Source organism: Chiloscyllium punctatum, chromosome 35, assembly GCF_047496795.1.
Source record: "Chiloscyllium punctatum isolate Juve2018m chromosome 35, sChiPun1.3, whole genome shotgun sequence".
Classification (NCBI taxonomy): Eukaryota; Metazoa; Chordata; class Chondrichthyes; order Orectolobiformes; family Hemiscylliidae; genus Chiloscyllium; species Chiloscyllium punctatum.
In genome coordinates, this window is record NC_092773.1 from 22,920,317 (window position 1) to 22,944,500 (window position 24,184).

A 24,184-nucleotide genomic window follows, 5' to 3' on the forward strand; every position below is an offset into this window, starting at 1 on the left:
TGTTTCAATCTCCCTGGTGTGTGGCTGAGTTAACTACATTAGCAGGCATGTCCTTACCCCTCTCTCAGTAAAGGAACCTGCCTCCGTCTTAAATCTGTCGCCCCCTCGATTTGTAGCTAAGGCCCCTTGTACAAGCTGACGTCGTCAACCGAGGGAAAAAACTTTCACTGACTACCGTATCTAATCCTCTGATCATCTTATCTGTCTCTCGTCCTGGTCCTACCTACCCATGGAAACATCCTATCTATTTCGATTGCCTTGATTCCCTGTGAAGGGGAAAACAGCATTGAACCTGCCTAATACCTTTTAAACTCCAGTGAGTTTATACTTTAATCGTCTGTAATTTATTTTTTTTAAAAAACGGAGAGACTCCTACGATAGATGAAAAGAGACGGAAATTCCACTTGGCCTAACATGGTCAATCATTTAGAGTCATAGAGATGTACAGCACGGAAACAGACCCTTCGGTCCAACCCGTCCATGCTGACCCAGATATCCCCAACCCAATCTAGTCCCACCTGCCAGTACCCGGCCCATATCCCTCCAAACCCTTCCTATTCATATACCCATCCAAATGCCTCTTAAATGTTGCAATTGTACCAGCCTCCACCACTTCCTCTGGCAGCTCATTCCATACACGTACCACCCTCTGGGTGAAAAAGTTGCCCCTTAAGTCCCTTTTATATCTTTCCCCTCTCACCCTAAACCTATGCCCCTCTAGTTCTGGACTCCTCCACCCCAGGGGAAAAGACCTTGTCTATTCACCCTATCCATGTCCCCTCATGATTTTATAAACCTCTATAAGGTCACCCCTCAGCCTCCGACGCTCCAGGGAAAACAGCCCCAGCCTATTCAGTCTCTCCCTGTAGCTCAAACCCTCCAACCCTGGCAACATCCTTGTAAGTCTTTTCTGAACCCTTTCACAACATCTTTCCGATAGGAGGGAGACCAGAATTGCGCGCAGTATTCCAACAGTGGCCTGACCAATGTCCTGTACAGCCGCAACATGACCTCCCAACTCCTGGACCCGATACTTCTGCGATAACTGAGACAGGGCAGGATTGAGGTATCTCTAGAGATGAATATTTGAAGGAGCTAGTAGAGCTGTGTGATGTTGCAGAGTAGAGGAGTCTCCGAACGAGAGTGGAATCACACTCTTAGCTGTAATGCTGCTGGAGAGACTTGCTCAGCCACAGAAAGGGAATTGAAAACCTGACGTTTGACGCGCACGTCACCCCACAGCCTCTGTGCTCAGGACAAACAGGGGATGAGTTTTAAAGGCGGTTTCGCCGGGGATACGTACACGGTTCCTTCGAGTCCACAGTGGAACAAACGTGGAGAGCCTCACACACAGCACCGGGCTGCACTTCCCGAAACAGCAGATCAATAGCAGTGTCCCCGAACCGTTCCATAAAATCGCGACACTTTGCCAGGTATTTGCCCGTCAGTCGGGAGCAGACCTGTCGGGGCAGCGTGGCGATGGCAGCCTGTTGGGGGGGGTTGGCAGAGACAAGCTTTTAAAAGCAAACATTAGCTGGTCAAAAACAGGGGAGACTGTTCAGGGCAGCAGCGCATTCTATATTTCGGTTCCTGTTTTGATTTGCATCTGTCAAGGGGGGGATAAAAAATAAGAGTAACCCGCCCACGCTCTGAAACCCAGTCCGTTTTCTTGAAATAGCAAAGGTGTTTGCCACTGGGTCAGCACTAAACAGTGCGAGTGCTACCCTCAGTGCCCTGGGAATGAATTGATCTCAGCTAGGGATCTAATGTCTGGCCCACAACACGTGGACTCTGCATTGTACCACAGAACCCCACGTGAACAGGCAAAGTCTGTTCAGGTACAGTGGGTATCGTTGGAAGGCCAATGAAGGGGGGTCCTTCTCAAGGCTCCCCCTGGCCCGAGATCTTCAGGTTAAACCTCTCATGACAGAGGAAGAGAGGGATTGAGAGAGAGAGAGAGACTGAGAGGGAAAAACCTTCCCAACTTGGTTCCCCCTCACCAACCTTTCTCCCTGCCGTTCAGACACAGAATCCCTGCAGTGTGGAAACAGGCCCAAAAAGTCCACACTTACTCTCTGAAGAGTATCCCACCCAAGCCCATTCCCCATCACTCTCCCTTTACTCCTGACTAATGCACCTAACCTACATGTCGGCACGGCATGGTGGCTCACTGCTACCTCACAGCACCAGGGTCCCAGGTTCGATTCCAGCCTCGGGCGGCTGTCTGTGTGGGGTTTTCACATTCTTACCCCCAGTGTCTGTGTGGGTTTCCTCTGGGTGCTCTGGTTTCGTCCCACAGTCCAAAGATGTGCAGGTCAGGGCGGATTGGCCGTGCTAAATTACCCAAAGTGCTCAGGGATGTGCAGGTTACGGTGAATTGGCCATGCTAAATTACCCATAGTGCTCAGGGATGTGCAGGTTAGGGTGAATTGGCCATGCTAAATTACCCATAGTGCTCAGGGATGTGCAGGTTACGGTGAATTGGCTGTGCTAAATTACCCATAGTGCTCAGGGATGTGCAGGTTAGGGTGAATTGGCCATGCTAAATTACCCATAGTGCTCAGGGATGTGCAGGTTAGGGTGAATTGGCTATGCTAAATTACCCATAGTGCTCAGGGATGTGCAGGTTAGGGTGGATTGGCCGTGCTAAATTACCCATAGTGTTCAGGGATGTGTAGGTTAGGGTGGATTGGCCGTGCTAAATTACCCATAGTGCTCAGGGATGTGCAGGTTACGGTGGATTGGCCGTGCTAAATTACCCATAGTGCTCAGGGATGTGCAAATTAGGGTGAATTGGCCATGCTAAATTACCCATAGTGCTCAGGGATGTGCAGGTTAGGGTGAATTGGCCATGCTAAATTACCCATAGTGCTCAGGGATGTGCAGGTTAGGGTAGATTGGCCATGCTAAATTACCCATAGTGCTCAGGGATGTGCAGGTTAGGGTGGATTGGCCGTGCTAAATTACCCATAGTGTTCAGGGATGTGTAGGTTAGGGTGGATTGGCCGTGCTAAATTACCCATAGTGCTCAGGGATGTGCAGGTTAGGGTGGATTGGCCGTGCTAAATTACCCATAGTGCTCAGGGATGTGCAGGTTAGGGTGGATTGGCAATGCTAAATTACCCATAGTGCTCAGGGATGTGCAGGTTAAGGTGAATTGGCCGTGCTAAATTACCCATAGTGTGAGGTGCATTAGTCACGGGGGGGGTGGTTTGCTCTTCGGAGGGTTGGTGTTGACTTGTTGGGCCAAAGGGCCTGTTTCCACACTGTAGGGAATCTAATCTAATCCCTGAACAATTTCACATGGCAGGTTCACCTAAACTACACGTCTTTGGATTGTGGGAGGAAACTGGAGCGTGGGAGGAAACCCACGCAGACACGGAGGGGGGAGAATGTGCAAACTCCACACAGACAGTCGCCCGAGGCTGGAATCGAACCCGGGTCCCTGGTGCTGTGAGGCAGCACTGAGCCACCCTTCACCACCTTCCAAGGCATCTGCTTCACGTATCCTGGAAGCAGCAAAAGTAGTCACTCTGTCTACCGTGCGTAGATCCTTCCTTCGATTAAAAGGCCAAAAGACCGTAAGTGATAGGAATGGGGTAGGTCATTCAGCTCTGTCTGCCTGCTCCCTCTTCAATAGGATCATGGCCAATCCAACATTGCTCACGTCCACTTTCCTGCACTCCTTGCCCCCGTGATTCCCTGACTGGTCAAGAATCTATATATCTCAGTCTTAACTATCCACAAGGATTCTGCCCTCTCCCCCACCAACCAACCAACCCACAGCTCTCTGTGAGTTCCAAAGCCTCAGAACCTTCTGACAGAAGAAATTCCACCCCCCTCCCCCCCCCCTTATTCTGAGACTGTGTCCTCTGGTCCTAAATCGTCCCAAATGGGGGAAACATCCTCTCAGCATTGACCCTGTCAATGAGATCGCCTCTCATTCTTCCAAACTCCAGTGAGTAGAGTCCCAACCTGTTTAGCCTTTGGCCATCAGACAATCCCTCCATCCCTGGGGATCATCCTGGTGAACCTGCCCTGAGCTGTTTCTAACGAAACAATATCTTTCCTAAATTGAAAGGAGACAGGAATTTCCAAAGCCCCTGGGCCTTAGGAAGCTCAATGTGGGGTGGCCCTTCGTTTTATACATTGGAGACTATGAGGGCTCCCTCCGAGTGTTCTAGCTCTGCAGCTAAAGCCACTGGGATAGCGTGGCGACTGGTGCATGCTGGGAGCGGCAGCTTAAAGGGAGATAGAGAGACCATGGATCAGGCCCAGAAGCACAGCAAGGCAACAAGAAACGAGGGGCGAATCGTTGGCGGAGCGTGCTCCTCACAAAGCTGGAAAATTGCCACGGCAGATTGGGCGTCGATATTTTGGAGTTGCGTCACAGTCGAGTCAGTAAACCTGCCGCCTTTTTGTTTGAGGTTTTAGGGATGGGATAGAAACCCGAGTCTCTGTTTGTGGGATTTGCAGTCACTTGCTTAAGAGGGTGCCAATCTCGAACTGGTGGCCGCCTGGGTCACGTATCGATCCTGAAGTTTTGTGCCAAGGAGCGACTTGGGACCTCAACACGACCATTGCCCTAGCTAATTTCTATCTATCCCCAGAGAAGCTTTCCCTGTGTTTCTTGGCAGTACGCATTCATGTGTCAATTTATCAGTTCCAGTGACGGGTTCGAAATTGTTCCCAATCCTCAGAATCTCCACTTCCTGTATAAGCCACTTCTTATGATCTGATGTGATTAGATTACTTACAGTGTGGAAACAGGCCCTTCGGCCCAACAAGTCCACACCGCCCCGCGGAAGCTTAACCCACCCATACCCCTACATCTACATCTACCCCTTACCTAACACTACGGGCAATTTAGCGCGGCCAATTCACCTGACCTGCACATCTTTGGACTGTGGGAGGAAACCGGAGCACCCGGAGGGAACCCACGCAGACACGGGGAGAATGTGCAAACTCCACACAGTCAGTCGCCTGAGGCGGGAATTGAACCCGGGTCTCCGGCGCTGTGAGGCAGCAGTGCTAACCACTGTGCCACCGTGCCGCCCAACCTGATGTGATAGTTAACGTCTGAAAGCCCACAGTTGAATCGTCACTCTCATTGGAAGCTTGTGCCTGACAGCTATGTTTCTGTTGCAGACCATGTGACTCTTGAAAGGCCTATTGGCTGTCAGTTGTATCGTAACTGCAGTGTCAGGACCCTAGTTTCAAAAATGACTGTTTGATGCTCAAAGTTAAATGTGAACTCCCGTCATGTTATGATCGCTATTGCCAGGCAAGTAACTCCCCACCATCGACAAGTCAGGAGTGTGGGATGGAATACTCCCCACTTGCCCTGGATGGAGGGGGGGAGCAGCTCCAACAACACTCAAGAAGCTCGACACCATCCAGGGACAAAGCAGCCCCCCGCTCGATTGTCCCCACACCCACAAACCCCCACTCCCTCCACCCCCCCGACGCTCAGTAACAGCAGTGGGTACCATCTACAAGACGCACTGCAGCAACTCCCCCAGGCTCCTCAGACAGCACCTTCCAAACCCCACGGCCACTTCCATCTGGAAGGACAAGGGGCAGCAGGTACATGGGAACACCACCCCCCTGCAAGTTCCCATCTGAGCCCCTCACCGTCCCGACTTGGAAATCTACCAGCCGTTCCTTCAGTGTCGCTGGGTCAGAATCCTGGGACTCCCTCCCTGAGGGCTCTGTGTGAGGGGGGGGGGTCCCTACACCACACGGGACTGCAGCGGTTCAAGGAAGAGATTTGAGTTACAAAGGAAGGCCAATGAATATTGACCCAGCCAGTGATACCCACGTATCAATGAAGACAAGAGGAGGGGAGGGGGGGGGGAGAATAGGTTAAAATGCAGATCCATAGATCGAGACACGAGCTGTCTATCCCCTTTCAGAATCAATGCATCAGATTGCTTCATTTGAATGGAAGAGTGTAACTCACCTCCGTTTTCTCCTCAGGCAATATTCGCTGCAGCTTCTTCACAACAAGGACACAGGACTCACACGTGTACCTGTCTTTGGGAAGGGGCACCTGGTTCAACAGGGAGACATAATGGGACAGTTGACCTAACTGTTCCTACCATGCACTGTAATTAGAGTCATAGAGATGTACAGCACGGAAACAGGCCCTTCGGTCCAACCCGTCCATGCCGACCCAGATATCCCAACCCAATCTAGTCCCACCTGCCAGCACCCAGCCCATATCCCTCCAAACCCTTCCTATTCATATACCCATCCAAATGCCTCTTAAATGTTGCAATTGTACCAACCTCCACCACTTCCTCTGGCAGCTCATTCCATACACGTACCACCCTCTGTGTGAAGAAGTTGCCCCTTAGATCTCTTTTATATCTTTCCCTCTCACTCTAAGCCCCTCTAGTTCTGGACTCCCTGACCCCACAGAAAATACCTTGTCTATTTACCCTATCCACGCCCCTCATGATTTTGTAACCCTCTATGGGCTTCCTCTGGGTGCTCGTCCCACAGTCCAAAGATGGGCAGGTCAGGGTGAATTGGCCAGACTAAAAAATTACCCATAGTGTTAGGTGCATCATTCAGAGGGAAGTGGGTCTGGGTGGGTTTCTCTTCGGAGGGTCGGTGTGGACTTGTTGGGCCGAAGGGCCTGTTTCCACACTGTAGGGAATCTAGTCTAATCAAATAAGGTCACCCCTCAGCCTCCGACGCTCCAGGGAAAACAGCCCCAGCCTGGTCAGCCTCTCCCTGTAGCTCAAACCCTCCAACCTTGGCAACATCCTTGTAAGTCTTTTCTGAACCCTTTCATGTTTCACAACATCTTTCCGATAGGAAGGAGACCAGAATTGCACACAATATTCCAACAGTGGCTGAAGACTGTGAGCTGTGAAACACTAACTTTGTTATATCTAAAGAATGCTGTTTTACACTAGCTCCTTCCCACATTGGATCATGTGAGTGACCGACACTTCCTTGGAACCTGTCGCAGTTAGTGAAGTTAGTTATCTAAAAGTATAATAATATCTGGGGTGGTAAAGAAGGCCCACTTGCCTTTATTGGTCAGAGTGTTGAGTACAGGAGTTGGGAGGTCATGTTGCGGCTGGACAGGACATTGGTTAGGCCACTGTTGGAATATTGCCTGCAATTCTGGTCTCCTTCCTATCAGAAGGATGTCATTAAATTGGAAAGGATGCAGAAAAGATTTACAAGCTGTCACCGAGACTGGAGGGTTTGAGTTAAAAGACTGAGGCGAGACAGGCTGGGGCTGTTTTCCCTGGAGTGTCGGAGGCTGAGGGGTGACCTTATAAAGTCATGAGGGGGGTATGGATAGGGTAAACAGACAAGGTCATTTTCCTGGGGTAGGGGGGTGGAGTCTAGAACTAGAGGAGCATAGGTTTAGGGTGAGAGGGGAAAGATATAAAAGAGACCTAAGGGGCAACTTTTTCACACAGAGGGTGGTACGTGTGTGGAATGAGCTGCCAGAGGAAGTGGTGGAGGCTGGTACAATTGCAATATTTAAGAGGCATCTGATGGGTATGTGAATAGGAAGGGTTTGGAGGGATATGGGCCGGGTGCTGGCAAATGGGACTCGATTAGGTTAGGATATTTGGACGGGTTGGACAGAAGGGTTTGTTTCCGTGCTGTGATATAGAGACCTCCTGTTGGACCGGCGTGGACAAAAATCAGAAGTCGTACAATCAGGTTGATTTAAAACCTTCGGAGCGCTGCTCCTTCGTCACGTGAACTACACCCATACTATCCATCCCTAGTTAGGTGCCCGAAAATGGATTTGAATGCCGCGCTTAGACGTGGCTAATTAGCTCAGATCGAGACAAAAAAACAGAGGCCGTTTCCGCCCCTCCCCCCCCACCTCTGTCACGCAGCCCCCCCCCACCCCCAGGCAATTTTGTAAACCAGCGTCCCTGCCATCAATCCTACCCTGATTCGTTTCCAGACTTCGTTGGACCTTGGTGAGAAATTGTCCATGCCCATCTTTGCTTTGGCAGTTCGGTTGTGGAGAGATTTGCACAGGCCGAGGGCAGCGCACAACGCATCCGGTTCCTCGTGGAGAAGGGCGAGAAAAAAGACCAAACGCAGGAGGGATTAAAACGCGGAGGTCATTTTGCACACGATGGCTCCCCCCCCCGCCATCTCCCTTTAGCTAGCCCTTGACCCCTTGTCTCGGCAGCAATTAGATTAGATTAGATTAGATTAGATTAGATTACTTACAGTGTGGAAACAGGCCCTTCGGCCCAACAAGTCCACACCGCCCCGCCGAAGCGTAACCCACCCATACCCCTACATCTACAATTGTCGATTATTTCCTGCAAGAGCCAGCCTGCGGATTTCCAAACCAGGTTTGGTTTTGTCCCGTAGCTAACTGGGATGGGCAGAAACGGCTCTTGTAAAGAGCAAAGCACCATCTTTTCCAACATTTTGTTGCGCCCCACACACGCTCTCTCTCACACATACACACACACACACACAAATTCCCTATAGAATTACAATTCCCCACAAAATCCCTACAGTGTGGAAACAGGCCCTTCGGCCTGACAAGTCCACACCAACCCACAGAAGAGTAACCCACCCAGACTCATTCCCATTACCCCACATTTACCCCTGGCTCATACACCTAACCTACACATCTTCGAGCACGATAGGCAATTTAGCACGGCCAATCCACCCTAACCTGCACATCCCTGAGCACTATGGGTAATTTAACATGGCCAATCCACCCTAACCTGCACATCCCTGAGCACTATGGGTAATTTAGCATGGCCAATCCACCTTAACCTGCACGTCCCTGAGCACTATGGGTAATTTAACATGGCCAATCCACCCTAACCTGCACATCCCTGAGCACTGTGGGTAATTTAGAATGGCTAATTCTCCCTAACCTGCACATCCTTGGATTGTGGGAGCAACCAGAGGAAACCCACACAGACACGGGGAGCATGTGCAAACTCCACACAGACAGTCCACAGGCAATTCCCCTTTCTGTCCACTGCACTGCCATCCCCCAAATGGCCCGCATCGCAACCCAGCCCGTTCTATCTAGGCACACGCACACTTACCAACTCTTCCTCAAGAAGGTGAATAATAATGGGTAGGTAGGTATTGACAATGTCGTTACACTGGTCTGCAAATTGTTTGACTGGGATCAAATCGCAGCCTTTGTGCAAAGCGTTTTCCACAGCATCCTGTTTCAAATGAGAAATTGTCACCACCTTGCGCAAATATGGAATTAGATTAGATTACTTACAGTGTGGAAACAGGCCCTTCGGCCCAACAAGTCCACACCGCCCCGTCGAAGCGTAACCCACCCGTACCCCTACATCTACCCCTCACCTAACACTACGGGCAATTTAGCATGGCCAATTCACCTGACCTGCACATCTTTGGACTGTGGGAGGAAACCGGAGCACCCGGAGGAAACCCACGCAGACACAGGGGAGAATGTGCAAACTCCACACAGTCAGTCGCCTGAGGCGGGAATTGAACTGTGAGGCAGCCATGCTAACCACTGTGCCACCGTGCCGCCCACATTAAACCCCGAGCCCCGAGCAAAAGTGCACCACGCAAACGTTGTGACTGTTCCCGCCTCCACCACTTCCCCAGGAAGTTCATTCCACACCTGAACCCCTGTGTTAAAAAAAACATTGCCCCTCATGTCTTTTTAAATCTCTCTCACCTGAAAAATATGCCCTCTCGTCCTGTGATCCCCCACTCTCGGGAGAAGACGCCATCCATTCACCTTCTCTATGCCCCGCGTGATTTAACAACCTCAGTGAGGTCACTCCTCAACCTCTTACGCTCCGGTGAAAAATGTCCCATCTCCTTATAACTCCAACCTTCCATTTAAGGGAACATCCTGGCAAAATCTCTTCTAAAGTTTAATAATATCCCCTATAACACAACTGGGCACAATAATCCAGAAGGGGCCTCCTGTACTAACTCAACATGACATCGCAACTCCGACACTCAAAGGTCTGAGCAATGAATGATGTTTTACTGATTATATCTTGAATAGATTAGATTCCCTACAGTGTAGAAACAGGCCCTTCGGCCTAATAAGTCCACACCAACCCTCCGAAGTGTAACCCACCCAGACCCATTCCCCGACTCACTACTAATGCACCTAACACTATGGGTAATTTAGCATGGCCAATCCACCCTAACCTGCACATCCCTGAACACTATGGGTAATTTAGCATGGCCAATCCACCCTAACCTGCACATCCCTGAACACTATGGGTAATTTAGCATGGCCAATCCACCCTAACCTACACATCCCTGAACACTATGGGTAATTTAGCATGGCCAATCCACCCTAACCTGCACTTCCCTGAGCACTATGGGTAATTTAGCATGGCCAATCCACCCTAACCTGCACATCCCTGAAGACTATGGGTAATTTAGTATGGCCAATCCACCCTAACCTACACATCCCTGAGCACTATGGGTAATTTAGCATGGCCAATCTACCCTAACCTACACATCCCTGAGCACTATGGGTAATTTAGCATGACCAATCCACCCTAGCCTGCACAACCCTGAGCACTATGGGTAATTTAGCATGGCCAATCCACCCTAACCTGCACATCCCTGAACACTATGGGTAATTTAGCATGGCCAATCCACCCTAACCTACACATCCCTGAGCACTAGGGGTAATTTAGCATGGCCAATCCACCCTAACCTGCACATCCCTGAGCACTATGGGTAATTTCCCATGGCCAATCCACCCTAACCTGCACACCTTTGGACTGTGGGAGGAAACTGGAGCACTCAGAGGAAACCCACGCAGACACGGGGTGGGGGGGGGGGGAGAATGTGCAAACTCCACACAGACAGTCGTCCGAGGCTGGAATCGAACCCCGGGTTTGTGAGGCAGCAGTGCTAACCACTGGGCCTCGATTGGCCATCCATAACTGCCCTCGAAAGGCAGGACTCTCTGTCCCAGCCCTCTCCTTCGACAGCCAGACACTTGGGACAATATTGAGGGAGCTGTTTGAGTGACGGCTGAGTTAGCCGCTGCCTTCTGCACTGTGACAGCATTGGTTTCACCTGTAGCCATGTCTCCTCAGTGACCTACCTCCACCGACCGGGCTATTTGACACCAATGTACGTCCTAGTCGCCTTGGTTCTGACCCGTACCTGCACAGTTTTGTCCTTCACCATGTCAGCTACAGCCCCAACAAACTTCTTGCACAAATCGCAGATATCATCTTTCTGAGAAAGAATAAAGGAGAGAAGGAGTTTTGTTGGAACTGTCGTTTGGAATCAATGTTCCCACAGGCCTGTACAATGGAACAAAATGACCCGGTTAACGTTAACGGGGCAAAGATCTGGGTGAGCAGAAAGTTCCTGGAAACACTGCAGTACCAGGCTGATACATAGAGAGGACAGAGCAAACCCTGAAGCCATCTCCCCTGCTCCAAAAATCCATTTAATACAAACGCTGCCACGTTCGGGAGATATCAGCGATTAAACTGATCAGAACAGAAACTACACATATTCCGAGCCAAAAGGCCAAGAAGCGATTGAATGAGATTCCTCATTCCTGAAGGAGGGCTCAGGCCCGAAACGTCGATTCTCCTGCTCCTCGGATGCTGCCTGACCCACTGCGCTTCTCCAGCACCACATTTTCAGCAAAGATCCAGGTTCATCTGGCTCTTTTCTCTAACGCGTGCCTTTAGGTTTGAAGGAAACGATCTCCAATTAAGAGCTGTTCACGCAATCGGAGAGGTCGGACAGTGGAGAGCGCAGGATGATTTAACAGAGATTTTGAGCGTGAAGAGATTGAGTCTGGGCAATAATTGGTGGAATGGGGTGGAGGGAAGATGAAGTGCGGCCAATCTTAGCTTTTGAGAGATTTGTGAGCAGATCTGTTTTATACACCTCTCCAAGACTGGAGTTTGCAAACTTGTCACGGTACTCATGCAAGTGAGTATATATGACAATAAAAACCCATTCCAATTCAAAATGGTGGAAGGATTTCTAAGATGGTGGAGGTTGCGTCTCGGCTCTTGAGCCCAGGTCTCATCCATTCGGTCTGCTTTGCATTTTCGTTTCTCGTTTCTCTTTTTTTTAACTTTATTTAGTTGTTTCACTTCCCTTCGGTGTGGTGGCACTTAGATGGTGGGCAGTGGCAAAACAGGTGGTGATTTTCACCCATTTGGGGGGGGGGGGGGTGAAAGCGTGCCCAGGGAGTGGGAGGGATTGATATCAACATGGGGAAAGCGACTGCAGGCCCAACGACAGTGTGGAGCAGCTGCAGGCCCAAGGCTTAACGGTGGACTGCAATGTTGAACTTTTAACTTTATTTCGTTGCTTTTCCACTCCAAACGAAGGACAATGATTTTTTTTTTAAACGTGTTTTTCTACCGTCCACTAAGAAAAGCTGTACTGATGAGCTTTTTCATTTTTGTGCTGAAGATTTTGTACCCAGATCCCTTTGTACCTAAGATGGCGTCGTTGTGTTGGCCACGTTGTCCGCTTTTCACTGCACTCCTGTAACTGAGGGCAAATCACAACAAAACCAAAATCTAAGCCCTGAAAAATTGGGAAGGAGAGCCTTGATCTAAATGGGGAGGGGTTTCGGGGTTCTCCAATGCAGAGGGATCGAGGTGTTCTTGTTCATGTGACACAGAATACCAGCATGCAGCTACAGCAGATGATAAAGAACGCAAATTGAACTTTGGCTCTTACAGCTAAAGGAATATAATGTAAAAAGGTGAGGAAGTATTATTGCAACTATCCAAGATATTGGTGAGACCGCACCTGGAGTGCTGTGCAGAGTTTTGGTTCCCTTATTTGAGGGAAGGTGAAGTGGCATTGAAGGCAGTTCAGATGAGGTTCACTAGCTTGATCCCAGAGGTGAGGGATTTTATCATCTGAAGAGAGATTGAACAGTGTTTTAGGCCTATTCTCACTGGAGTTTAGGGGAGATCCAATTGAGGTGTTCAAGATGATAAAAGATGTGGATAAAATAGCCATGGAGGGGATGCTTCCTGTTGTGGGGCATTCTGGGACGAGAGGCCATCGTTGGAGGAGAAGGGGGTAACAAATTTCAAACAGAGCTGAGGAGAAATTAGATTACTTACAGTGTGGAAACAGGCCCTTTGGCCCAACAAGTCCACACCGCCCCACCGAAGCGCAACCCACCCATACCCCTACATCTACCCCTTACCTAACACTACGGACAATTTAGCATGGCCAATTCACCTAACCTGCACATCTTTGGACTGTGGGAGGAAACCGGAGCACCCGGAGGAAACCCACACAGACACGGGGGAGAATGTGCAAACTCCACACAGTCGGTCGCCTGAGGCGGGAATTGAACCCGGGTCTCTGGCGCTGTGAGGCAGCAGTGCTAACCACTGTGCTACCGTGCCGCCCACTATTCACAAAGTGTGACTGTGTGGAATTTGCTAAGCCCAACGTACAGTGGGTGCTGGGACTGTGAATAAATTTAAGGAGCAGTGAGGCAGATTTTTCAATTGGTCATGGGTGGAAGGGATATGGGGAGAAGGGAGGAAAATGGGGAGTGAGGAGCATATTAGTCATGACTGAATGACAGAGACAGAAAGAAAATGCAGAGGCCAGAATCCAAAATAGACAAGCGGGGAGGCTGGGAGAACATCCAAAGTGGACAAGCGGGAAGCTGTGTTCTCCCAGCTTGGCTACTTAGGATTGAATGGCGGACCAGAACTCGATGGGCCGAATGGCCTAATTCCTCTCCGAGATCTTATGAACTTGTGAACTAAGTCGAAATCTAAATAAACCACCCAAAGCCGCAAAAGTGTGTGTGTTGTGGTGGGGTGGGAGGGAGGTGGGGGGGGGGAGAAGTGAGAAACGCCCCTGTATATCTTGTGTGTGGCTGGGGACTTGGGGAAGTTCAGTTCTTGCTGCTTGCTAGGGCAAGAAAAGGGAATTGGGAAATCTGTTAGCTCACTTCAGGGGGTTTTGGAATACGTTGGCACTCATTGCGAAACACAACCTCTATCTTTGAAGGAGGCCGCAAGGATGTGGTTCACAACAGTAGCGTAAGGAATAGGATGGTGAGAAATCAAACTCCGACCGGAATGGGGAGATAGGGTGGTGTCATTGGGATTCCGAGCGTCGCTGGAGCTGAGGTTGTTATTGAGAGAGACCACTTACCACTTTCGCCTGGCTCCATATGGTCTTCACACAGTGGTGCACCGCATCGCATTTCACAGCTGACCGCAGGTCTTGGCACGGGTTTATGGTTTTGTCAAAGCAGGTCTTGTTGTTCCAATCAAAACTGGCCAGGACTGATGCACACAAAAAAAAAGAAATCAGATCTTCATTTGCCCTCCCACAAAAAAACAAGCGCAAATTTCAAACCGCGCTTCAGCACACGATCAGCTCGGTCGGACCTTAGATTTTACCTCTTGTGACCTCTCGTTATTGAAACCTTCACCCTGGGAAAAAGCTTGTCTCTCTCTACCCTGTCTATACCCTTCATGACTTTGTAGACCTCAATCTCCTTTTTTCTCATGAAAACAATCCTAACCTACTCAGATTCTCTTCATAGCGAGCACCTTCCATACCGGGCAACATCCTGGTAAACCTCCCCCGCACCCTCTCCAAAGCGTCCACATCCTTTTGGGAATGTGGCGACCAGAACTGTACACAGTATGCGGGCGAACCAATGTCTTGTACAATTTTAACGTGACCTCCCAGCTCTTACACTCAATACCCCATCCGAAGAAGGCAAGCTTACTGTATGCCTCCTTGACCACTCTATCCCCCTGTGCAGCAACCTTCAGGGTACAAGGGACCTGCACTCCCAGATCTCTCTGCCCATCAACTTTTCCCAAGGCTCTTCCCTTCACTGTATAATTTGCTCGAGAATTAGTCTCGCCCAAATGCATCACCTCACATTTGTCTGGATTGAACTCCATCTGCCACTTCTCCGCCCAACTCTCCAGTCGATCTATATTCTCCTGTATTCTCTGACAGTCCCTTACGCTTTCAAGGTGAGAGGTGAAAAGTTTAAGGGGGATACACGCGGCAAGTACTTCACTCAGAGAGTGGTGGGTGTCTGGAACGCGTTGCCAGCAGAGGTGGTAGAGGCAGGCACGGTAGATTCATTTAAGGTGGGGAGCAGAGGGATACAGATGCTCCGGAATTGGGCGACAGGTTTAGACAGTAGATTTGGATCGGCTCAGGCTGGGAGGGCCGAAGGGCCTGTTCCTGGGCTGTAAATTTTCTTTGCTTTTTGTTCTTAACTTATGGGCGTCACGAACAGTTGGGAGCGGTACAGTGGCTCAGAGGTTAGCTCTGTTGCCTCCCTCTTTCAGGAGAGATAGGCCGGCCATCAGAGGCAGTTCAGAGAAGGGCTGATCCCGGGGATGGAGGGACGAGAGGTCGAGTAGGTCGGGGCCATTTTGAAAAAGTGAGAGGCGAACGTACAAGATTCTTAGAGGGACTTGACGGCGGAGATGTTAAGGGGCTGTTTTCCCTTGTCCAAGGGTGTAATCTCAGAGTAAGGGGCCACCCACTGAAGACAGACAAGGAATTTCTTCTGTCTGAGGGGAATCTTCTCCTCTGCCGAGGGCTGGGTTGTGAAGTCGTATGCAGAGCCAAAATAGATTTCTAATTGAGAAGGGGGCGTTGAGGACTATGGGGCAAAAGGCGAGGAAGTGGGAGTTAGGGAAGATCATGGTCAGCCATTGGATGGGTGGAGCAGACTGGACGGGCTGAGTGGCCTCACGTTCTCATCCGTTTTATGCAGACCCACGAGGGAGCGTTGGTCGGCCGGGCGACGAGATTCGATCGACGAGCTAAGTGGAAGCGCTGCAAGTCTGAAGTGGGCCGCTGTCGAAAAGAATTAATCGATCATGGGAGGGGACTGAAAAGTGAGAATTCAAACTCCGTGGAAAGGTGAGATGAGGGGAATGAAACGAATGTTGCCGGGGCAGGGGTCGTTGGAGCTAAATGGAAGGAAGGAGAGATGAAAGAGCACGAAGAACGATTTCAAGGCGCAACAGGTGAAGGAATGAACACGCGGTCTCCAAATCGGATGTAACGGAGGCGGTAGCAACAAGGAGACAGGATGGCGGCTGAGAAATCTGTCGGGTATTCGAAGGGAAGAGGAAAGGGAGGGGGGAAATGGTCTCAGCCAACCATTGAGAGAAAACCGGAAAGAAAGTGACTTGCGAAACAAAAGCAGCTGGCGAGGCTTTGTCTGCGGCCTAGGGGCCTACAGGCCGAAACCGGGCCCCTTCGAGTCGGGGGGAGAGAGGGAGTGGTGGCGATGCTAACAATCCCCCCTCATTCTCACCAACGTAGCAGCACTGAAAATGTGGAACCATTCTAGTCAGGCGGAAGGCCAAGGCAGTGAAAAGGGAAGATCGTTCATGCGTTTCTGAAAGGCGAATAAGTCAAGAGGGGCACACAGTGATCCGGGAGGATCTGCGGGATCTTGCTGTGCAGGTCACAAATCCTCGCAGGACAGGGAGATAAAGCCGTGAAGAAGGCACATGGGATTGACTTTTGTAATCGGTCATTGAGATTGCTGTGAGTTCCCCAGATAAACCCTCGACAGGACTTATACAATTAAAAGTCGGGCCTCGGGTAGGATTGTGGAATAGAGAGACCTGGGGGTTCAGGTACATCATTCTTTGAGGCTTGCGTCATATATAGACAGGGGGGTTAAGAAGGAGTTTAGCACACTTGCCTTCATAGCTCAGACCTTTGAGTGTAGGAGTTGGGGCGGCACGGTGGCACAGTGGTTAGCACTGCTGCCTCACAGCGCCAGACACCCGGGTTCAATTCCGGGTTCTCAGGCGACTGACTGTGTGGAGTTTGCACATTCTCCCCATGTCTGCGTGGGTTTCCTCTGGGTGCTCCGGTTTCCTCCCACAGTCCAAAGATGTGCAGGTCAGGGTGGATTGGCCATGCTAAATTGCCCGTAGTGTTAGGTAAATGTAGGGGTATGGGTGGGTTGCGCTTCGGCCGGGCGGTGTGGACTTGTTGGGCCGAAGGACCTGTTTCCACACTGTAAATCTAATCTAGTCACGTTGAGGTTGTACAGGACATAGGTGAGACCTCCTCTACCATCAGGGGATTGGCCGTGCTAAATTACCCATAGTGCTCAGGGATGTACAGGTTAGGGTGGATTGGCCATGCTAAATTACCCATAGTGCTCAGGGATGTGCAGGTTAGGGTGGATTGGCCGTGCTAAATTGCCCATAGTACTAGGTGCATTAGTCAGGGGTAAATGTAGGGGAATGGGACTGGTTGGGCCGAAGGGCCTGTTTCCACACTGGAGGGAATCGAATCGAATCAAATCTCTGTCTTCAATTAGCCCCCCTTTATTCTGAGAGCGTGCCAGGAGAAGGTGAGGTCTGCAGATGCTGGAGATCAGAGTCGAGAGTGTGGTGTGCTGGAAAAGCACAGCAGGTCAGGGGCAGCATCCGAGGAGCAGGAGAATCGACATTTCGGGCATAAGCCCTTCAACAGGAGAGTGTGCCCCGCTAGTTGGAGACTGTCCCCCGAGGGGGAAACACCCTCCCAGCATTGACCCTGTCAACGTGTTTCAACAATTGGGCATAGTTAAGGTCAATGACAGTTGTCTTTTCCCTCGGCTGGGGGACGTCAAGAGGATTAAGATGAGAAGGGGAAGGTTTAAAAAAGACATGGGGTTTTTCCAGCCTGTGGCTGAGGGGTGTTGGAAGTGTGGCTGCTGTGATAAAGTGGCTCGTACAATTGCAACATTTAAAAGGCATCTGGATGGGTATATGGGTTTGGAGTTACGTGCCGGGTGCTGGCAGGTGGGACTAGATTGGGTTGGGATATCTGGGTCAGCATGGACAGGTTGGACCGAAGGGTCTGTTTCCGTGCTGTCCATCTCTATGACTCTAAATGGGACTAGATTGGGTTTGGGATATCTGGGTCAGCATGGACGGGTTGGACCGAAGGGTCTGTTTCCGTGCTGTCCATCTCTATGACTCTAAATGGGACGAGATTGGGTTTGGGATATCTGGGTCAGCATGGACGGGTTGGACCGAAGGGTCTGTTTCCGTGCTGTCCATCTCTATGACTCTAAATGGGACTAGATTGGGTTTGGGTTATCTGGGTCAGCATGGATGGGTTGGACTGAAGGGTCTGTTTCCGTGCTGTCCATCTCTATGACTCTAAATGGGACGAGATTGGGTTTGGGATATCTGGGTCAGCATGGACGGGTTGGACCGAAGGGTCTGTTTCCGTGCTGTCCATCTCTATGACTCTAAATGGGACGAGATTGGGTTTGGGATATCTGGGTCAGCATGGACGGGTTGGACCGAAGGGTCTGTTTCCTCGCTGTCCATCTCTATGACTCTATGGCGATTTTTAAAGAAACACAGAGTCGCTCTAGCGTGGAATGGTCTTCCAGAGGTCATGGTGGATTTGAGTGCAGTTACAACATTTAAATCAGATATTTGGATAAGGGTACGGAAAGGAAAAATTTGGAGGGGAATGGGTCAGGAGCCCAGTTTAGTTTGGGATTACGGTCGACACAGACTGGTTGGGCTGAGGGGACAGTTTCCCCGCTGAATGACTCATTAATGATCGATTCCTGGTTGTCTCTGGTCAAACGTGCTCCTGCACAGCTTCGTGTATAAACAGCGTTGTTGCAGTGAATCTAAGGTCAGCTAAACCGCAGCAGCCCAGGGATGGGGAACTAAAACCAGTCTGGGACCCATTTTCTACAAAGCGATTGAACAATCTCTCTCTCTCTCTCTCTTCCCTGAGGTCAACCGTTTGAGCGCAGCTGCCTTTGAAGCCGGGAAGAGCTCCAAACTGATTAAATTAAGGGTTCTGTGTTCGAATCCCGCTTCAGGGGATCAGAGTACAAAAGGGATGTCTTTCAGTGACAGATCAAAGCAAGGCCCCCCCCGCCCTCCCTGGGGGGAATCTCTGGGCTGGATGTAGATGGCTACTTGTGTGTCACTAATCTCTTGCTGGGAAGCACTTCCGGGTGGTCGGAGTTCATGACCCCCAAAACAGAACCAGGAGCAGGGGTGTGACCATTCGGCCCTCCCCGCCATGCAATCTGATTGCGGGCCAACTCAGCTCCTCTTTCGCCCTTTCCGATCCCTTCGGCCCCAAGAACTGCATCCAACGCCATGTGGAAAACATTCCGTGTTTCGCTCCTGACCGCTTTCTGTGATGGAGGCTATTCCCCCCATCCCCCGCCCCCAACACCACTCTCTGGGTGAGGACATTTCTCCTCATCTCAGTCCTATCCTTAGACCGTGACCACCCCACCTCCCCCCCCCCCCCCCCCCCTCCAACCCCAACCCCGCAGGGTTCTGGACTCCCCCTCTCTGCTCATTGGGATCATCCTTCGCCCTCGAGATTAGAGTGGGCGCTGGAAAAGCACAGCAGGAAAATCGACGTTCCGGGCAAAAGCTCTTCATCAGGATGTTTTATACCCTACCACGAGATGCCCCCTTCCCCATTCTTCCAGACTCCCAGTGAATATAATCCTAAGCCGATCCGGTCTCTCTCCAGCCGTCGGTCCCAGGAATCCGACTGGGAAACCCTTGGCTGCACTCCCTTCTCCATCGCCAGGACGTCCCTTCTCAGATCAGGAGACCCCCCCCCCCCACCTTCAAACTGCACGCACACTCAATACCCCAGGGTGTGGGCCCACCCTGTCCAATTGCAGAGAGACATCCCTGCTCCTGAACTCCAAATCCTTTCTTTCGACACTTCCATTAGCGACTGACTGTGTGGAGTTTGCACATTCTCCCCGTGTCTGCGTGGGTTTCCTCTGGGTGCTCCGGTTTCCTCCCACACTCCAAAGATGTGCAGGTCAGGTGAATTGGCCATGCTAAATTGCCCGTAGTGTTAGGTAAGGGGTAGATGTAGGGGTATGGGTGGGTTGCGCTTCGGCGGGGCGGTGTGGACTTGTTGGGCCGAAGGGCCTGTTTCCACACTGTAAGTAATCTAATTAATCTAATCTCTCAGGCAGCAATTACGACTAACCCTGGCAGGAATGTGCTAGTCATGCCCGAGGAATGCGCTCTGGTCGCTTTGTATTTTGTTGGTCGTCAAGACGACACGCAGCAAAGTAAACAGCGATTGGTCTGTGCAGGCCAAACCTGAGCCTGGTGAAAATAGAGTTCGCAATTCAAGAAAGGGTTAGGGGATAGTCGAAGGAGCTCGGTTTAAAAACAGAGCCGGAAGAATACAATTATTGGAGAGTCCCAACAGTGTGAGAGTCAGCCATTCAGCCTCTCTAGTCCACACTGACCCTCCCACCCAATCCCTGCATTCCCCATGACCAACCCACCCGGTTTGCACCTCCCTGGACACCACAGGGCAGTTTAGCTCAGCCAACCCGCACGTCTTTGGACTGGGGGGAGGAAACCCGTGCAAACTCCTCACAGACTGAGGCTGGAGTTGAACCCGGGCCGCTGGCGCTGTGAGGCAGCAGCGTTGACCACTGAGATACCAGCTCGTTGTGATAATACATTTCCTGAGGAAATTGGAGAGGTTAGTTGAAAATGCGTGGGCAATTGATGCCAGTCCTTAATTCTTCTCAAAGTTTTGCTCTAATAGAATTCTTTGGGCTTCTGGATATGACATAACTACTCGATACGGGATTGGCTAAATCACCTCGCAACGAGGCTCCGAGGGATCGTTTTAGTATCTTGTTCTGAGCATGTGCAGGAATATGGGGGTGATGGTGAATGAACACCACCCCCCCCCCACCCCTTGAAGTGGTGGAGCTCAAGTCTATGGAGTCATGTATAGACCAGACAGGAAAAGGATGGCAGATTTCCCCTCCTCTGGAGGAAGTTACTAATCCAGATGGGATTTAGGGGCAATTCGGTCATTTCATGCTCATTATTAACAGGGCTAGCAACTTTATTCTGAGTGGAATGCGGCTGCGCAAACCTGTTGGCCTAGCAACAGCCTCTGGTCCAGCTGCCAGGTGCTCTTGGGTGAACCCTGGACGGTGAAGGGAGGGAGAGGGGCGAAGAATTTGCATGGAGCAAATCTTCCTTATTTTGGCACGCAAGATCCTGAGAGGAAGTGTACCACATCGTCGTGGCTCACCAGGAAATTTTGGAAGGCAAGTTCGATCCCATGTCGCCAATGAGTTTTGGGTCGCTGAGGGTAGGTTTTCCCTCACTCGGCTGTGGCTGAATATTGGAATGGGGATTCGGATCTGCTTTCTTAAACCCTTTATTGGCAACACCGTCGCAAGCAAACCAGCTAACATTTGCGTCACGATGAAAGCAATTTTCGAATGCCAATAGAGTCGTTAGCCACGATGTGGAGGAGAGCATCCTTAATTTGCTTTGGAGTGTAATGGGATCCTTAAAATCAGTAGCACCTCTTATGTTTCCTCAATTCTTTGACAAGGCAATGCCAGCAATTGTTGCCAAGCTGTCGTTGCTAGGGGGGTTAACATTGGCAAAGCACTTAGGCCAAGTTGGGCGACTAGCCAACCCTATTGAAGTTACAAGTGGAAGGTTTTACAGGGGAGTAAGCGAGATCACTGGAAACCTAGGTGTGACCTAATAGCTTTATCACCGGGCCTTTTAATCCAGGAACCCCCAGTTGCATCATGGGGGAGCCTGGGTTCAAATCCTGTCACAGGCCAGTCAGTGAAATTTGAATTCGATTAAAAATCTGGAATTAAGATGTTTTTACTTGAAGTTAATTAACCATGACCGTAAATCCATTGTTGATTGTTTTGAGGGGGAAAGAAAAGTCTGGTTCACTAGTGGGCGGCACGGTGGCACAGTGGTTAGCACTGCTGCCTCACAGCGCCTGAGACCCGGGTTCAATTCCCGCCTCAGGCAACTGACTGTGTGGAGTTTGCATGTTCTCCCCGTGTCTGCGTGGGTTTCCTCCGGGTGCTCCGGTTTCCTCCCACAGTCCAAGGATATGCAGGTCAGGTGAATTGGCCATGCTAAATTGCCCATAGTGTTAGGTAAGGGGTAGATGTAGATGTAGGGGGATGGGTGGCTTCGGCGGGGCGGTGTGGACTTGTTGGGCCGAAGGGCCTGTTTCCACACTGTAAGTAATCAAAGGATTTTGCCATCGTTGTGACTTCCGACCCCATAGCCGTCGACTCGTAACTGCCCTCTGGGCAATGAGGGACAGGCAACAAATGCCAACTTAGCCAAAGGCAAGGCCGAATGAGAAAATGAAAGCTAATGGTTTGCGACAAGGCAGAGCCAATTTTGTCCCCCTCAGCCTCACTTTGGCTCCATTTTCTAAAGGATAAACATTCACCAATGGGGGTGGTGGGGGTGGGGGTGGGATTCGTCAACGGTTTCTGTTCTCGGATGAAGTAACTGGCAGGAAGTGAATGGGGAAGTGAATATTACCTTGTAACTGAGGGTCGCAAGGAGAAAGCAATGTGATGAGGCTGACGGGCAGTGAGTTCCAGATTTCCCACCAGCCTTTGGGGAAGAACATTTTTCCTCACGTTCCCCCTCTAAACCTTCAGCCTACGCCCTCCCCCTCCAGTTACTGATCCCTCCACCAAGGGGAAAGAGTTCGATACCCCTCACCCTCTTATCCGTCTCAATTATGTGCCCCCTCAATCACCTCCGCTCTGAGGAAAACAAGCCCCTTCCCCCCAGTCTGTCCCAATCTCTCTTCAAGAACTGAAACCGTTCCCCCCCCCGCCCCACCCCGAACGAGGCACCATCCTGGTAAATCTCCCTCTTCCCCCTTCTCTCCCAGTGCTATCCCATCCCTCCTATAACGTGGATGCCCACAATACTCTCGCTGTGTGGCCTCACCCACGTTGTGTCCAGTTCCCAGCCAAACCCTCCCTGCTCTTAAACTCGACACCTCGGTTAATGAAGGCAAGTATCCCATAATCCTTCTGAACCCCTGTCCTGCCACCTTAAGGGACCGGTAAACTCCCTCGGACCCTCAGTGCTTCTCAGGGTCCGAGTGCTCCCTTGCCTTGTTTGTCCGAGAATCATAGAGGTGTACAGCACGGAAACAGACCCTTCGGTCCAACCCGTCCCTGCCGACCCAATCTAGTCCCACCTGCCAGCACCCGGCCCATATCCCTTCCTATTCATATACCCATCCAGATGCCTCTTAAATGTTGCAATTGTACCAGCCTCCACCACATCCTCTGGCAGCTCATTCCATACACATACCACCCTCTGGGTGAAAAAGCTGCCCCTCAGGTCTACTCAAGTGTATCACCTCACACTTATCCTGAATTCTATTTGCCACTGACCAGTTATATCCTCTGGTAATCGAAGGCTATCCTTCCACCTTGTTTGCCAAAACACCACTCCTCGTCTCACCTACAAACTTGCTGATCGACCCTCCAACCTTCGTTTGTATGAACCACAGACAACAAAGGGTGGGGGGGGGTCCCAACATTGGCCCCCTGCAGAATCCCACAGGGCACAGGCTTCAAACTTCAAACGCTGCTCCAAAAAAAAAACAGAGCTTGGAGACACAAAAGAATCACTGAAGAGAAAGAGTTCTTAAAAAAAGGAGGTTTGCAACTTACCCGGAGAGAAGCAGAAAAGGACGAGTAACACACGCAGGGCCATCGCTGCTTTCTGACTGTAGGAAGGGCATGGACTCTCGCTGTTAAAGAGCAGGAGCTAACCCCCGGGCAATGACCAATGACAGAATAGTGAGCGCAGCAGAACAGGAAAGGTTGTACCCTACAGGAGCCCTGCCCTTACGTTAATCACAGCCGTCCCTCACTCCGACGGAACTGATTGATTCCCCGGACTGTCTGTTCTGAAAGGTGGCGCCACATTTGGTTCACTGCCAGAGAATTCAATATCCCCCTTCCCCCCCTCCCCCTCCCCCCAGTCAAGGGAAAGCCACTTTAAAAGCGACCTGGCTTTGCTTTCTGAACCACATCCCCACAACAAGCGCCTGAGGTATAATTTATCAACGAGCCAGGCGGCACTCTGGGAGGCAGGTCAAGCTACCAATGGTTTTATCTTCAATAAACACCACAGTCCAGTTTTGTCTTCAACTCGTGGGGCCCGGGTGTCGCTGGCTGAGCCCAGGATTGATTGCCCCATTTTGCAAACCCCCCCCCCCCCCCCCCCCCACCCCCCCAACTGAGAAGGTGGGGGTGAGCCGCCATCTTGAACCCTGTGTGGTGTAGGGAACCCCCCCCCCCCCCCCACCAACACAGCACCCTCAGGGTGGGAGCCCC

General features: G+C 50.9%; 1 protein-coding gene and 1 non-coding gene across 2 annotated transcripts in view; both read right to left on the bottom strand.

Annotated features, from left to right (window-relative positions):
• The window catches only part of sftpbb (surfactant protein Bb), a 31,506-nt gene extending 7,732 nt beyond the window's left edge, over positions 1-23,774 (bottom strand). The window contains exons 1-7 of the mRNA XM_072554311.1: positions 23,516-23,774; positions 14,158-14,291; positions 11,152-11,226; positions 9,069-9,194; positions 7,933-8,055; positions 5,963-6,052; positions 1,304-1,487 (exon numbers count right to left, since the gene is read on the bottom strand). Coding sequence (XP_072410412.1) covers positions 1,304-1,487; positions 5,963-6,052; positions 7,933-8,055; positions 9,069-9,194; positions 11,152-11,226; positions 14,158-14,291; positions 23,516-23,558 — 775 coding nt within the window. The 5' untranslated portion in view covers positions 23,559-23,774. The remainder of the gene's footprint in view (positions 1-1,303; positions 1,488-5,962; positions 6,053-7,932; positions 8,056-9,068; positions 9,195-11,151; positions 11,227-14,157; positions 14,292-23,515) is intronic.
• On the bottom strand, positions 11,344-11,538 carry LOC140459851 (U2 spliceosomal RNA). Its single transcript, XR_011953883.1, has one exon. It is a non-coding gene; the product is annotated as a U2 spliceosomal RNA (small nuclear RNA).
• Positions 23,775-24,184: the final 410 nt, after the last annotated feature.